Below are 12831 nucleotides of genomic sequence, written 5' to 3'. Positions count from 1 at the left end.
TTTTTCATGCTTAAGGTGGGACTATTATTCTGTCTCCCGGTTTCTAGCCTGGTGCCTCACCATTAGGCCAAACTGCCCTTTACAAATAGATATACCCTATTTGTATAAGTATGCATGGATATGCATTGGCTATCTTGCAGGTATGCATCACTAAGAAGGGCACAGAGATCTTTTGGATCTCAGTACTGATCTATTCCGATAGGATCAACCAACAAAACTACCTGGCCAATAAAAGAACTTAGCACCAGGTAGCAGCATTCAAGCATCTGATGAACTGATTTGGCTTCTGTTCCGTGGGCTTCTTTGCACTACCTAGAATGTGGATTCTCTGCTACCTAGAAATGCTTAAGTGAAGTGCTTCATGCGGTGACACATGTCCTAACCACGCAGTGTGGTAACATTTTTGATAACATGCATTTTCTTCATTGCAATTTCGTCCAGAAAATTTTAACAGGCATTGGCAGATGGGATTGGATTTGATCAGTTTGATCATTCAGAAGATGGAGGAAAGATCAGATTTGCACATCATACGATCGATCCATCAAATTATTTTAAAAATGTTTTTTTTAAAAATTGGGAAAAAATGTTATTTTGTTTTGCCATCAACTACACATCTAGAAGGAAATAGCCTCCAACCAACTAACTATTAATATACTTTGCTTTTCCTTAAATTGGACAAAATCTCCAGGTAGTTGTGAACATACAACTAAAATGCATTTACTAAGGTTCCCACAGTGATTTTTAAGAGCAATGCTTTTATAGGAGAGACATATGGTGAAGGTACCTGGACATTATTTGGCTGCTGGATTTTCATTTCAAAGTACTTGGGAACAGTGCCTATACTACATGAAAAGGCTAGATATTGGAAGAAAGAAACCAATATTTCATCCTCAGTGTGTCCTCCTAAGTCAATTAAATTTTTTATATAAAATAATGAGCTTTTAATATTTTGTACTGCATTTTCATTGGATTATGAAATGACCTCCAGGAAAAAAAGCAGGAGAAAAGTTGGTACAACGAATTCCCGTTTTCTGAAGGACGTTTCACTTATTATCCTGGTCTTGAACAAAAGCAATTTGTGAATGCTCCAACACTGGAAGTTTTTAAGAAGAGACTGGACAGCCATTTGTCTGAAATGATCTAGGGTTTCCTGCCTGAGCAGGGGTGCTGGACTAGAAGACCTCTAAGGTCCTTCCAACATTACATTATTATTATTATTATTATTATTATTATTATTATTATTATTATTATTATTATTATTATTATTATTATTATTATTATTATTATTATTATTATTATTATGAATACAATTTTCAATTTTCAACACCTGTTAAGTGAAGATAGGTTAGTTCTCCCCATGTCCATTTCCAATGATTTGGCAAGGCTGCCTGTTCTCCATGATAATTTATAATTTGAGACGATAGATTTATTCATTTGAAGTTGGTTTTTTTTTCCTGTTCTACTACTCTCCAAACAGCTTCATAGCAATTAGATGCAGCACAGGTGACTGATGTGTCCTGATGTTTAGAGCAGACAAGAGACTACTCAGCCTCTATCCTGTTGCTTACTTAACATTGACAAATCCTTTACAAGTGTCAAGGAGGCATTAGAACCTTGCAAAAGTTTAGCATCTAAATTTCTAGATAGGCCCACATCTACCTGATTAGAAATACAGCTGGGATTCTTCACAGACCAAAAATAATGACACATCCCTTAGCTCAGTCCAGGTTTTGTTTATTATTATTATTATTAATAATAATAATAATAGTAATAATAATAATAATAAAGTTGGAAGGGACCTTGAAGGTCATCTAGTCCAACCCCCTGCTCAGGCAGGAAACCCTACACCATTTTGTACAAATGGCTGTCCAGTCTCTTAAAGACTTCCAGTGTTGGAGCATTCACCGCTTCTGGAGGCAGGTTGTTCCACAGGTTAATTGTTCTAACTGTCAGGAAGTTTCTCCTTAGTTCTAGGTTGCTTCTCTCGATCAGTTTCCATCCGTTGCTTCTTGTCCTGCCCTCAGGCGCCTTAGAGAATAGCTCGACTCCCTCTTCTTTGTGGCAGCCCCTGAAGATATTGCTATAATGTCATCCCTCGTCCTTCTCTTCATTAAAGTAAACATACCCAATTCCAGCAACCGTTCCTTATATGTTTTAGCCTCCAGAACATCTTTGTTGTTCTTCTCTGTACTCTTTCAAACAGAAACATTGTGCATCTCATAAAGACAACCTAATATTTTTTTTTTATTATCCTGGTTAAGTCACATTTTGTTTATACTGCAAGCTTATTTTTCTGGTTATGAAGCAAAAGAACAACATTTTTTTTATAAATAGTATAAATTATTTTATTTACAGAAACCTGTTACAAAACAAATAGACTATATATTTTCTTCTTTTAAATATCCAAAGTAATTTTTTCTACCCCATGACATTTGTTCATGTACTATACAGCAGCCAACACAAAAGTTCAGCTCTGAGCAGATGCTCTTGAATATGTATACAAATTATCAAACTATTCACACATTTTACACAGGAGATTGCTTTTCCCCCACCCCCTCTCTATGGAGCTGGGCTCAACTCCAAAGCAAGAAGCTTCCATGGCCTACATTCTCATTGACATTATGTAGTGCTCATTAAAAAATAATAATAATAAACACCTTTCATAAAAAGTAGAGTATTTTGCACAAAGCATTTAACATAGGTTTTTTTCTGCTGAAGGAAAGCAGAACAATCTTCAAGTCCAATCCCCTTCACTTTACAATTACCAAACCCCAAAAGATAAAGAGACAAAAAGGATACTTGGCAATAATAACTCTTGCCGGAAGACAACTTACCGGGAAAATGGTTGGAAAAAAAAATCACACAATGAGCACAAGCTCACTGGGGCCAGGAAGTCTTCACTGAAATGAACCGGGATTTGAACTGCTGCCAAACTCCTGCTCATTTCGGTGAGGATTGTGTATAGGACAGTGGTAGTGGCTTGTGTAGGTAGCTCGTAAAAATTGTTTTGAGAGGTAACTTTTTTTTTCAGTAATACAAAATGTCAACAATCTGTATCCTTAAAAAAAAGTTCTATCTGATGACAACAGAACTACGGTTCTCTGAATTTGCTTGTTGAAACCCAGGCGCGGAACCCTGGGCATAGTTTACGAACCGAGGACTGTGTTTCAGCCGGAGTTTTATTCTATCTCGTTCCTCTGCATCCTCTCTTCCTCATTAGTGGAAAGTCACATGGAGGTGGGAAAAGCAAGCTCGACTTTTTTTTTTTCAATTTTTTTTTTTAAAACAGAACATTCAAGTCTTTAAAGGAGAAGCTGTCTAAAGAACAGTCCAAGCTTAAAATCTAGATATATAAATCAGGCACTTTCAGTTTTTCCATTAGTTTTTAAACCATATAAAGACTCAGACCTGTGTGCACATATGTGGGCACAGAGGTGTGCACATACACATACACACAAATGCTTACATGAAAAAAAAAGAGAGCAGTGTGTCACAACTAAACGTAGTCTTCTGGAAATCAGGCAATTGTAAGCTATGCTGTATATACCAGAGTAGGTCAACAACATTTGACCCGAAGTGACCTCGCCTCGCTGCTAAGACTATCGGGGAAGCTGGGGGGGGGGCACAGGACTTTCATCTGTGGGTAGCAACTCTCAAGACAAGGGACAGAATGTCCTCCTCCCCACTCCGAGGCATGCAAAGTAGGCATGTTAGCTATTGGCTTGGCAGTGAACCACTTCAAATTATAAAAAAAGGGTATTTGCTTTTTTTCCTTTTTTAATTAATAAATACTAGATGATTTTCAATTGTACCAAAATTGGATATAAGAAAAAAAACGACCTGTGCAAAAATACATATTTAAATATGTACAATCAATTAACAAAATATGTCTTCTGAAATAGGGATACTTCAATATTTATAATAGAACAAGAAATTCCAAAATAAAGGTACAAAATTATGGGTTTCATTATTTTTGTATATTTCTTTGTTCACCATTGCAACATTTTTTTTTTATTATTATTTTTTTAGGTTAAGAAAACTGCAGGAGTCATAATGAGAAGCAGGGAAGTCTATAAAAATCGTATCTCTTAAATTAAAATCATTCTAACAACCCAGTCACTGCAAATTTTGCAAGATAAATTAAATTTGAAAGTTCCTTAATTATTTACAATGAGAATGTTGTCAGACAATAAAAGATTCAAAAACAATTACTCCATTCATTACTAAGCTCCCAAAAATGGAATATTGTTTGCCTAATAGTTAAGCAAGTCTATACTTTGGGGGCAGGCATAAATTAACATCTGCTTCTATTCATAGCAAATTATAAAACTATATGCCGTAAGAGCCAGATGCAAGACGTAATTCCACCTTAGAATGCCTTTTATGCAAACCCTACCGAATGCACTGGTCGAGCTCTGTGCAACAACATGGCTGTGTTTGTGTGAAGTTCCCAGTGCTTTCAAGGCAGCTTGCAGCGCAGGCATTCACAGTGGGAATTGGGTCCATATCTGTGCAACCTATTTAAATTAAACACTGTTGAACTTTCCACAGAGATCTGCATGTTTTAAGGAGTTTGGGACTTGCTTCGATATGCTCAGAGTAACAGAATATTTAAAAAAGAAGTATATTTTTGAGTACTTAAAGCCACTAAGATTTAACTCATGGAAAAGGTCAGCCTTCAAAGGTAAAAAACCAAATTGCACTTGTGATTGAAAATACCTAACACATGGGATGGAACCTATGTCTACTTTCTCTGCCAGGCAGATACATTACTTTGGTTGTTCCTTCCCACTTTCCAAATAAGCCAATTAAGAGGTCTTAGCATTTTACAATATTCTCTATCTACGGAAGGGTTCTTTAAAATTCCCCTTTCTCCAGAATGCAGTCACTTTTAATATTTGCATAATCATCAGTGTCCATAATATTATTCCGTTACTTTAAAAAAAAACAAAAAAACCCCAACATGATCTTTTGTGAATTCAAGGCTTTAGAGTTGTCTGCATAGAGTCTTGTTTCTTCACTGTGTTTTTTTTTTTAAATAATTCACTAACAAATTTCATGTTGATTTGAAAATCTCAACAGGTAAAAATCAACCGAGGACAACAACAACAAAAAAAAGAGAGACCCCAAGCATCTACTGCTTGTGGTGGCTTTAGAATCCCTGATGTGCAATGCACCACCGTAGTAGGGAGAGAGGCTGGGCTGTGTGAATTAGATAGGCTCAGATTGTCTAATCTCAGCAAAATCTGGTGCCCATTTAAGGCAGAAGTCTACAGGCGTATTTCATTGAGAACATCTTCACAAGCCCTGTTGTGGGAAGATTCAGACGATCTGTTTCCTCCCTCAGCAAGTGTTGACTTTTTTGACTATGTGACAGGCATGAGATGGAACTGAATAATCTGAAAGGTTGGGTGTGAGTCCACAAGTGCAACAGATTTGCAGGTGCATTTCCGAGAAGCTGTGAAAATGCAACAATGCTGAAAATCTGGGCTCGCTGAATGATTGCAAAAGTAAACTCTCACCGGGGAGGAAATGACTGTCTGAATCTATATTCCAAAACACACACTATTACAAAAGGACAGGAAGTGCATTTTTTTTAATAGAACTGCAGAAGGAAAATTCCCCATGGATTATGTCCTATGGTTTGGATTGATCGTTTCCTCTCCCTTTCAAACAAAATGCATAAAATTCTAGCTTGTTTTTCAAGGTTCACTACTCTTACAATCACATAGTAGCGTTAAAAAGCCCTTCCAACTTTCCAAAAGAAATCCTTTTTTGCTTAAAAGAAAAAGATACCAGTGGAGACTGAATGACACAATACCCCTCCCCACGCCCCGTTATAAACTGGTAATGCAAGGGGTAAATTTAATACTGAGCTCAGAACCTGAACTGGCACTTAATGCAGCCATCAGAAAAATCTGAAAGTGGACTTCAGAAAAAGGTGAATTGGTTGTGTGAACAAAGTTATCAACTCACTGGAAAAAAATCTTTCAAGAAAAATAGCACAGAAAATTTAGTGTTACAGATGATTGCAATTTAGGTTTTTTTTAAGGATTTTTTTTTCTTTTTGGTTTCATTTTTTTCATCCTTCCCCACCCACATCTCCCCAAAACAACAAAGGCGTATGGCATACAGTATAGGTCAAGAATATATTCTTTGGGAATAAGTTTTAGAGGTCATTCACCATTTTGGATTCAAGAGTTTTGCATCGCTCTGTGTATCAGAATCAAAGCAATTTTATTTCAGAATCAAGCAGGTGCCATCCTCCTCCAAAGAACGCCACTGAGCAACCTTCATTCATTTCAGTGGGTCACGTACAGAAAGCCCTACACAGCCTCCACTGGAAGGAAGGAAGGAAGGAGATGAGGCAGCTATGCTTGGTGGACAACTCCCATTAAAAATTGTTCTGTACCATGTGGTTTCACAATTTAAATATGCTTTGTAGTTTTTGAGTGATGACCCCAAACTTGTGTGTTGTTTTAAAGAACTCCTGTCAGCTTCTTATCCCAAATTACTTATAAAAGGCTGGGCAAAATGTAGACTTTCATTTCTAAATTGTGCTATTTTTTATTTTATTTTTTTTGTATTCCAATCAAGGAACATTGCTATAAAACACTAAAGCCATATTCCCCTTCTGGAGGGCTTTTCTGTCTGTTTTATTGTGCCTAACACATTTGTGCCCCCTTCTGGAAGGGTTTTCGCTAGGACAGTGCCAAAAGAGCGGTTAATTAGGCTTATGACACTATCGGTAAAAGAAAAGAAAACACAAGTCCATAGTAATATCCTTTCCCAAACACTGCTTTGCCCAACCAATCTTGTTTAAATTAGTGGCAAAAATGATGTATTCCTGTAAATAAAAACCTCACAGGGATGTGTAGCAAGCAGTCCAGACCACTGGTAACACTGATAGGAATAATCCTGTGGCTGAACGGCAACCCAGTGTCCATTTCCAATCTCTGTTGCTACAGACATGGCTTCAGGGAATCTCCTTGATTGTGTGACAGACTAGTAGATTTCCACACCTGAGAACTGTGGGAAGCTGGGAGAACTCAAAAGGCATCAGGGAGTCCAGAATTTCCAGATGGAGAGTTTTTTTTTTCTGCTTGTAGTGAAAATAATCCAGTTCTGTCATGGTACTGTCAACTGCTAGGGACGTGCCTTTGGCTTTTACACAAATGGGAGATGGAGAGAAAGAAAAACAAAAGATAAATATAATGTCTCAGACCATACCTGGTTACACAATTTGGGATACAAGGATCATACTTTGGCAGAATCTTGGAATGAAGGTAACAGTCAAAAATGTGGAAGAACAAGCTTTGTTTTGCTTATTTCCAACTGATCATCATGAAATGCTTTTATATAGGACTATTTGTAAAAAGGTAAGTACAGATACTACTTATTAAGTCCAGAAAGCATTTACTCGATCCTTTCTTGTAAACCCAAAGATAATACAACCATCTATCAAAAGGGTCAAAAATAACAGAAAGGTTTTTTGTAAAATAGTAATAGGTTTGCTGATCAACAGCATGAAGACTTTTAAAAAACATAATTCAATATATTCCTCTAATCTCCTTCTCTTAATTTATTATGGTTTGCTACTGTCACTTTTCATATCAACGAAAGTTTCCCCCCCTCCCCCCATTACCAGGCCATAGTCATTCTGGTTGCAGAGTTGGTTCCGGTTCAGAAATTACTGATCTATGGAGTTATAATGTTCATGGGATTAATATAATAATAGTTATCACAGTGATTTTCTTTAATTTTTCAGGAGTTTCTCAGACATAGAATCCACTGATGGCCATGAGAAGGAAAAATCCAGAAATGCACATGAATCTTTCCCTTTCTATAGTTGGTGAAAGAAAAGCCAAACATAAAAAAGGGGCCCCAGCAAATTATGTCATTTCTCTTCTCAAGACATCTTATGCTGCACTTGGAAGATTCAACAAATCTGAAAATACGGAATAAATTACATCCAACTTAAGCTAAAGAACACGGCGAAGATATCTAAAATTTAATTTTAGAACAAGTCTTTAACAGAGTAACAGAGTTGGAAGGGACCTTGGAGGTCTTCTAGTCCAGTGGTGGCGAACCTATGGCACGGGTGCCAGAGGCGGCACTCGGAGCCCTCTCTGTGGGCACACGTGCCATTGCCCCAGCCTTGCCTCCCCCCGCGACCCCCTCTCCAGCAGCCCCCCTGAAGGAGAGTCGCCCTCGAGCGTGGCCCACATGGAGCAGCGCAGCCAAGGACATGGCAGCCAGGCAGCGTAGACAAGACTCTGCCCTCACACCCCATCATGAAGTTGATGCTGCAGGGCGTGGGCAAAGGGTGTGGCCGCCATAGCACTGCTGGGCTGCCTGGGCGATCTGCGGCGGGTCCTGGAGGCGGTGAGTGGTCCTATGGGCAGGCGGGGCGGGGGATGGAGGGCAGAGCGGGGGCGGGGCAGGAGGGGTGGAGCGGGGCCAGTTTTGGGGCACTCGGTCTCTAAAAGGTTCGCCATCACTGTTCTAGTCCAACCCCCTGCCATTACACTTCCTGCTTTCAAATATAAGCAACGTTTAGAATGGCACCACGATCTGCAATTAAGTCTGACCCAAGTTAAGATTTCATACCTGATGAAGAATAGAATTGTTCATCAATCCTTGTGTCCCTGGGATTGCACCAGTGTGTTTTGTGTGAATGTTGTTCACTGGTGGCAATTTGGCAATCTTGCTTGCTTTGCTGCTGCTGCTGCTGCTGCTTAGGCTACTTGAACCAGGCGCACACTTTCTTTTTTTTCCTATGAGTTTATCTAGGGAAGGGTGTGAATGTGAAAACCCGCCGTGCGAGTTTACCGTCAGTTCGCTAGACTGGTGAATGAACGGTCCCAGCGAGAGGGTAGAATCGCCACTGTTCACCATCACGCTCATCCGTTTTATCGATTCTGCAGGGCTCCCGGTCGGAGGCCCCCTCCCTGATTGGTCATGTTTGAGGCTAAGCGAGTTCGCTTTACTAGTCATACAGTTGAGGCCAACACTGTGGGATGAAGACATCACAGGCGAGTGGAAAGAAGCCCCCGAGTTTCCAGAGTTAACGACGCAGTTTTTCCTAAAGGACTCTGTGGAATGAGAAGAAGCTGCCGGCAGCACGGAACTGTTTTTGCGCTTCTTTCCTGAGCTGCCGCTACCGCTGTTGCTACTGCTACTGTTACTGTTACAGTTGGCGCTACTAGCAGAAATTTCCTTAGGCTTAAAAGACTTGCTGGATTTAAATTTCTGAGGTTTGCTGGACAGAGGTGAAGGTATTGAGGAAAGCACTGGAGGTGTTGAAAGGGATGTAGACCCTTGTCTTGATTGCATACTGCAGGCAGGTTCTGCTGCACCAAAACTAGCAGGGTTGGCATTGAGCGTAGTCCCATGGGATGGTACTGATTTGCCACTAAGAGATAAACAAGAGGGAGACACAAGCACTGGAGGGGACACAGCGGTTGTGGGTAACGTGGAACTTGTCGTGCTGACACCGTACTGCGACGCAGCCATGGCACTTGTCCGGTGGGGAGCGCGGATGGATGCTGAGTTGCTTGTCGCGGGAGGAATCTTCCTGGAAAGCAGAAAAATCAAAGGATATGCTTCAAAGACTGTATTATTTTTTCCTGTTTTCAAAGGTCAGCTGAACGTGACTCAGAAGATACAGTGAAGACACTTGCATAACCCAAGTTCCTTCTGCAGGCACATGTGGGTGTAAAATAGAACTCTGGAAAAACGCTTTAAACCTAAATTCATTGAGGTTTGTCCTTCTCAGGACAGATCCTTGCTTTAAAAAAACAAGTGCTGAATTTTGAATAAAGAAAGGTTCAATTTTTTTTCTTCTTTTAAGCATGGTGGACACTGGAAAAGAGCTGCTATAGGAAAAGGGTATACATGTGTAAATAAAAAGAGGAGGGAAAGAAATAATTCTAGGCCCTTGGGCTGTAGAATTTCTATGTTAGGGGGCTACATGTTAGATCAGGGGTCCCCAACCCCTGGTCCGTGGACCGGCATCGGGCCATGGCATGCCAGAAACCAGGCCGCGCAAACAAGTGAAGCCCCATCCGCGGGATGCAAGCAGTATATGAAACCACACCCCTTCCGGTCCGCAGAAAATTTTTTCTCCACGGAACCGGTCCCTGGTGCCCAAAAGGTTGGGGACCTCTGTGTTAGATCCATCATCTGACAAATACTACAGTATGCTTCTTGCTGCCCAGTATCTGTAAAGATGAGTAAGATAACTTTTATGTTGCAATAAAAAAATATCTAAACAGAATTTTAATCAAAGAGGACTCGATTGTTTTGTCTCCATAGTCTTTTCTCTCTCCCCTCCAAAACCGGTTTCATTTCCAAGAAATGATCAAAGTCTGTAGCAATATTTTTAAAAAAAATTCTTGCTGTTTCCCATCCAATATTCTACACATTTAACACTTGATGTTCTTAAAATTATCGTAATATTCATCCCAGTTCCAGAAAAATAATTGCTACTTATTTAGAAATTGCTAATAAGGTTGAGAGAACTTTTTCACTTCTTTGGTCTTTACATGCAAATAAAAAAAACCCATTAACAGTGAAATACATTAGAGACACTTCAATGTCAACTCACTTCCACATCTGTGAATTAAGATGCTTGTCCACCATGACATTAAGTGCACATCGGATATGGTTCCACCGCTTATCAAACACGTAGTAACCTCTTCCGATTTGTCGACTACCAAATGTGCAAAACTGGGAAGGCAAGGAGAACAAGAATATCATTTTAATTTTACTAACTGCAAGATGTATTTAACCAACAGACAATGTTTTAGCAAATAAAGTCACGTCAAAATGGCACATAAAAGCCTTAATTTCTGCAATTAAGTTACAAGAAACATCCACCTAAGGCAGGGGTTCTCAACCTTGGCAACTTTAAGACTTGTGGACTTCAACTCCCAGAATTCCTCAGCCAGCTGGCTGAGGAATTCTGGGAATTGAAGTCCACAAGTCTTAAAATTGCCAAGGTTGAGAACCCCTGACCTAAGGGATCTTAGATATAGGCCATTTCAACTCACACCTCATAGGATTTCTTATTTAAGTCTTCTTTCCCAACTTTGGCCACTTGAGGATGTGTGGACTTCAACTCCCAGAATTCCCCAGATAGCATTGCTGGCTGAGGAATTCTGAGACTTGAAGTCCACACACATCTTTAAATGGCCAAGATTGAGAAACACTGCTCTAGAATACTAGATCTCCAATGAAGAGCTTCTTCTATTCAGCTATCATAACAATTTATTAAACCCCAGAATAATCTAATCTGTATTACACCAATCATGACCAACTCCAGTATCTGTCATCTGCAGCAAATCCTTACATGCATTTCCATCTTCTCTAACAAGGCAACTAAAGCAGCTGCTAATATACAGCTTTTAAACACAACACAGGAAAGAATTGACTGAAACATACAGCAGCTGCTTGAGGATGATGATCCGAGTAAAGACAATCCAGTTTTTCAACAGGCTCTTCTTTTTCATCACATTCTCCCTCATCACTGGATAACCGAGATGTTGGCTCAGCTGCAGGCAAGGGAGCATGTGGAGATTCATGGAGTGATGGAGACTCACTAGGGGCATTCCCACTGTGCTGGCCAGGACAGCCTGGAGGCCTTCATGCAAGAGGAATCATTGAATAAAGGTAATATTAGAAAATGATTTGCAAGCTTGCATTAACATCAGTATTAGGTGCCACAGATTCCATCATATCAAATATTTTATCTCCTTTGTAAACCTTTACATAGAATAATTGTCACACTGAATTTTCAGTAATAGAAAATGAAGTATAAGGGCCCACTGAAATGATTCACTAATCCAATGTAAGTGTCAGGGGAAAAAAGAGATAAAGGCATTAATAGAATAACAGAGTTGGAAAAGACCCTGGAGGGTCTTCTAGTCCAACCTCCTGCTCAAGCAGGAGACCTTATAGCAGGGCTTTTCAACCTTTTCACCCATTGTACCACTTTTAGGATATGGCAACATCCGAGTACCACCAGCAAGGTGTCAAAAACTTGATGATAAAAAAAAAAGGAAAAAAAGTAATAAAGTACAGATAGTCCTCGACTTACAACAGTTCGCTTAGTGACTGTTCGAAGTTACAATGGCACTGAAAAAAGTGCCCCCCAAGCCACAGCCGAGCAAGACACCTGCCTGCCCGCCCAGCCGTGCTCTTCCTCCTGTCCGAGGTTTTCATTGTTGTGAGCATTTCTGCTGAGGATTGGCAGCAGGGGTGGGGTGGGGGGGGTGTTTGGTTTTTATTCCCCCCCGTCTGCTGGGTGGTTGCAGCAGGTTTTGGTCACTTCACATGATCCTGGGACACTGTGACTGTCATAAATATGAATCAGTTGCCAAGCATCTGAATGTAAATCACAAGACCCTGGAGATGCTGCAACATTCCAGCTGATCGGCATTTCTTCTGGGCTCAGCAGAAGCACCAGAATCAGTGCTGCTTTCCAGCTGATTGGTGCTTCTTCAGGACTCAGCAGAAGCACCAGGATCAGCGCCAAGCTCCAGCTGGAGCCTGGCACTGATCCTGGCGCTTCCGCTGAGCCCTGGCAGCCCTGCAGTTCCAGCCATCTCTCGCTCAGGCTTGTGCGGTGCTGCCACCGGTTCAGCTCATTCCCCTCCCCCACTTTTCTAGGATGGTCGCGTACCACCTGCCAGGTGCTAATGTACCACAGGTGGTACCCGTACCACTGGTTGAAAAGCCCTGCCTTATAGCATTCCAGACAAGCGTCTGTCCAGACTTGTCTTAAAAGCCTCCAGTGATGGAGCACCCACAACTTCTGAAGGCAAGCTC

The 12831-nt window shown here is 40.5% G+C and overlaps 1 protein-coding gene across 1 annotated transcript in view; it reads right to left on the bottom strand.

Moving 5' to 3' along the window:
• Positions 1 to 6084: 6084 nt before the first annotated feature.
• The window catches only part of ATXN7 (ataxin 7), a 61990-nt gene continuing 55243 nt past the window's right edge, over positions 6085 to 12831 (bottom strand). The window contains exons 8-11 of the mRNA XM_015819395.1: positions 11446 to 11644; positions 10610 to 10731; positions 8611 to 9577; positions 6085 to 7164 (exon numbers count right to left, since the gene is read on the bottom strand). Of these exons, the coding sequence (XP_015674881.1) occupies positions 7147 to 7164; positions 8611 to 9577; positions 10610 to 10731; positions 11446 to 11644 (1306 nt within the window). The 3' untranslated portion in view covers positions 6085 to 7146. The remainder of the gene's footprint in view (positions 7165 to 8610; positions 9578 to 10609; positions 10732 to 11445; positions 11645 to 12831) is intronic.

This window comes from Protobothrops mucrosquamatus, unplaced genomic scaffold (assembly GCF_001527695.2).
Source record: "Protobothrops mucrosquamatus isolate PMUCROS unplaced genomic scaffold, P.Mucros_1.0 scaffold914, whole genome shotgun sequence".
Classification (NCBI taxonomy): Eukaryota; Metazoa; Chordata; class Lepidosauria; order Squamata; family Viperidae; genus Protobothrops; species Protobothrops mucrosquamatus.
The sequence above is the reverse complement of the archived record's forward strand: the minus strand, read 5'-3'. Positions and strand labels throughout refer to the sequence as shown.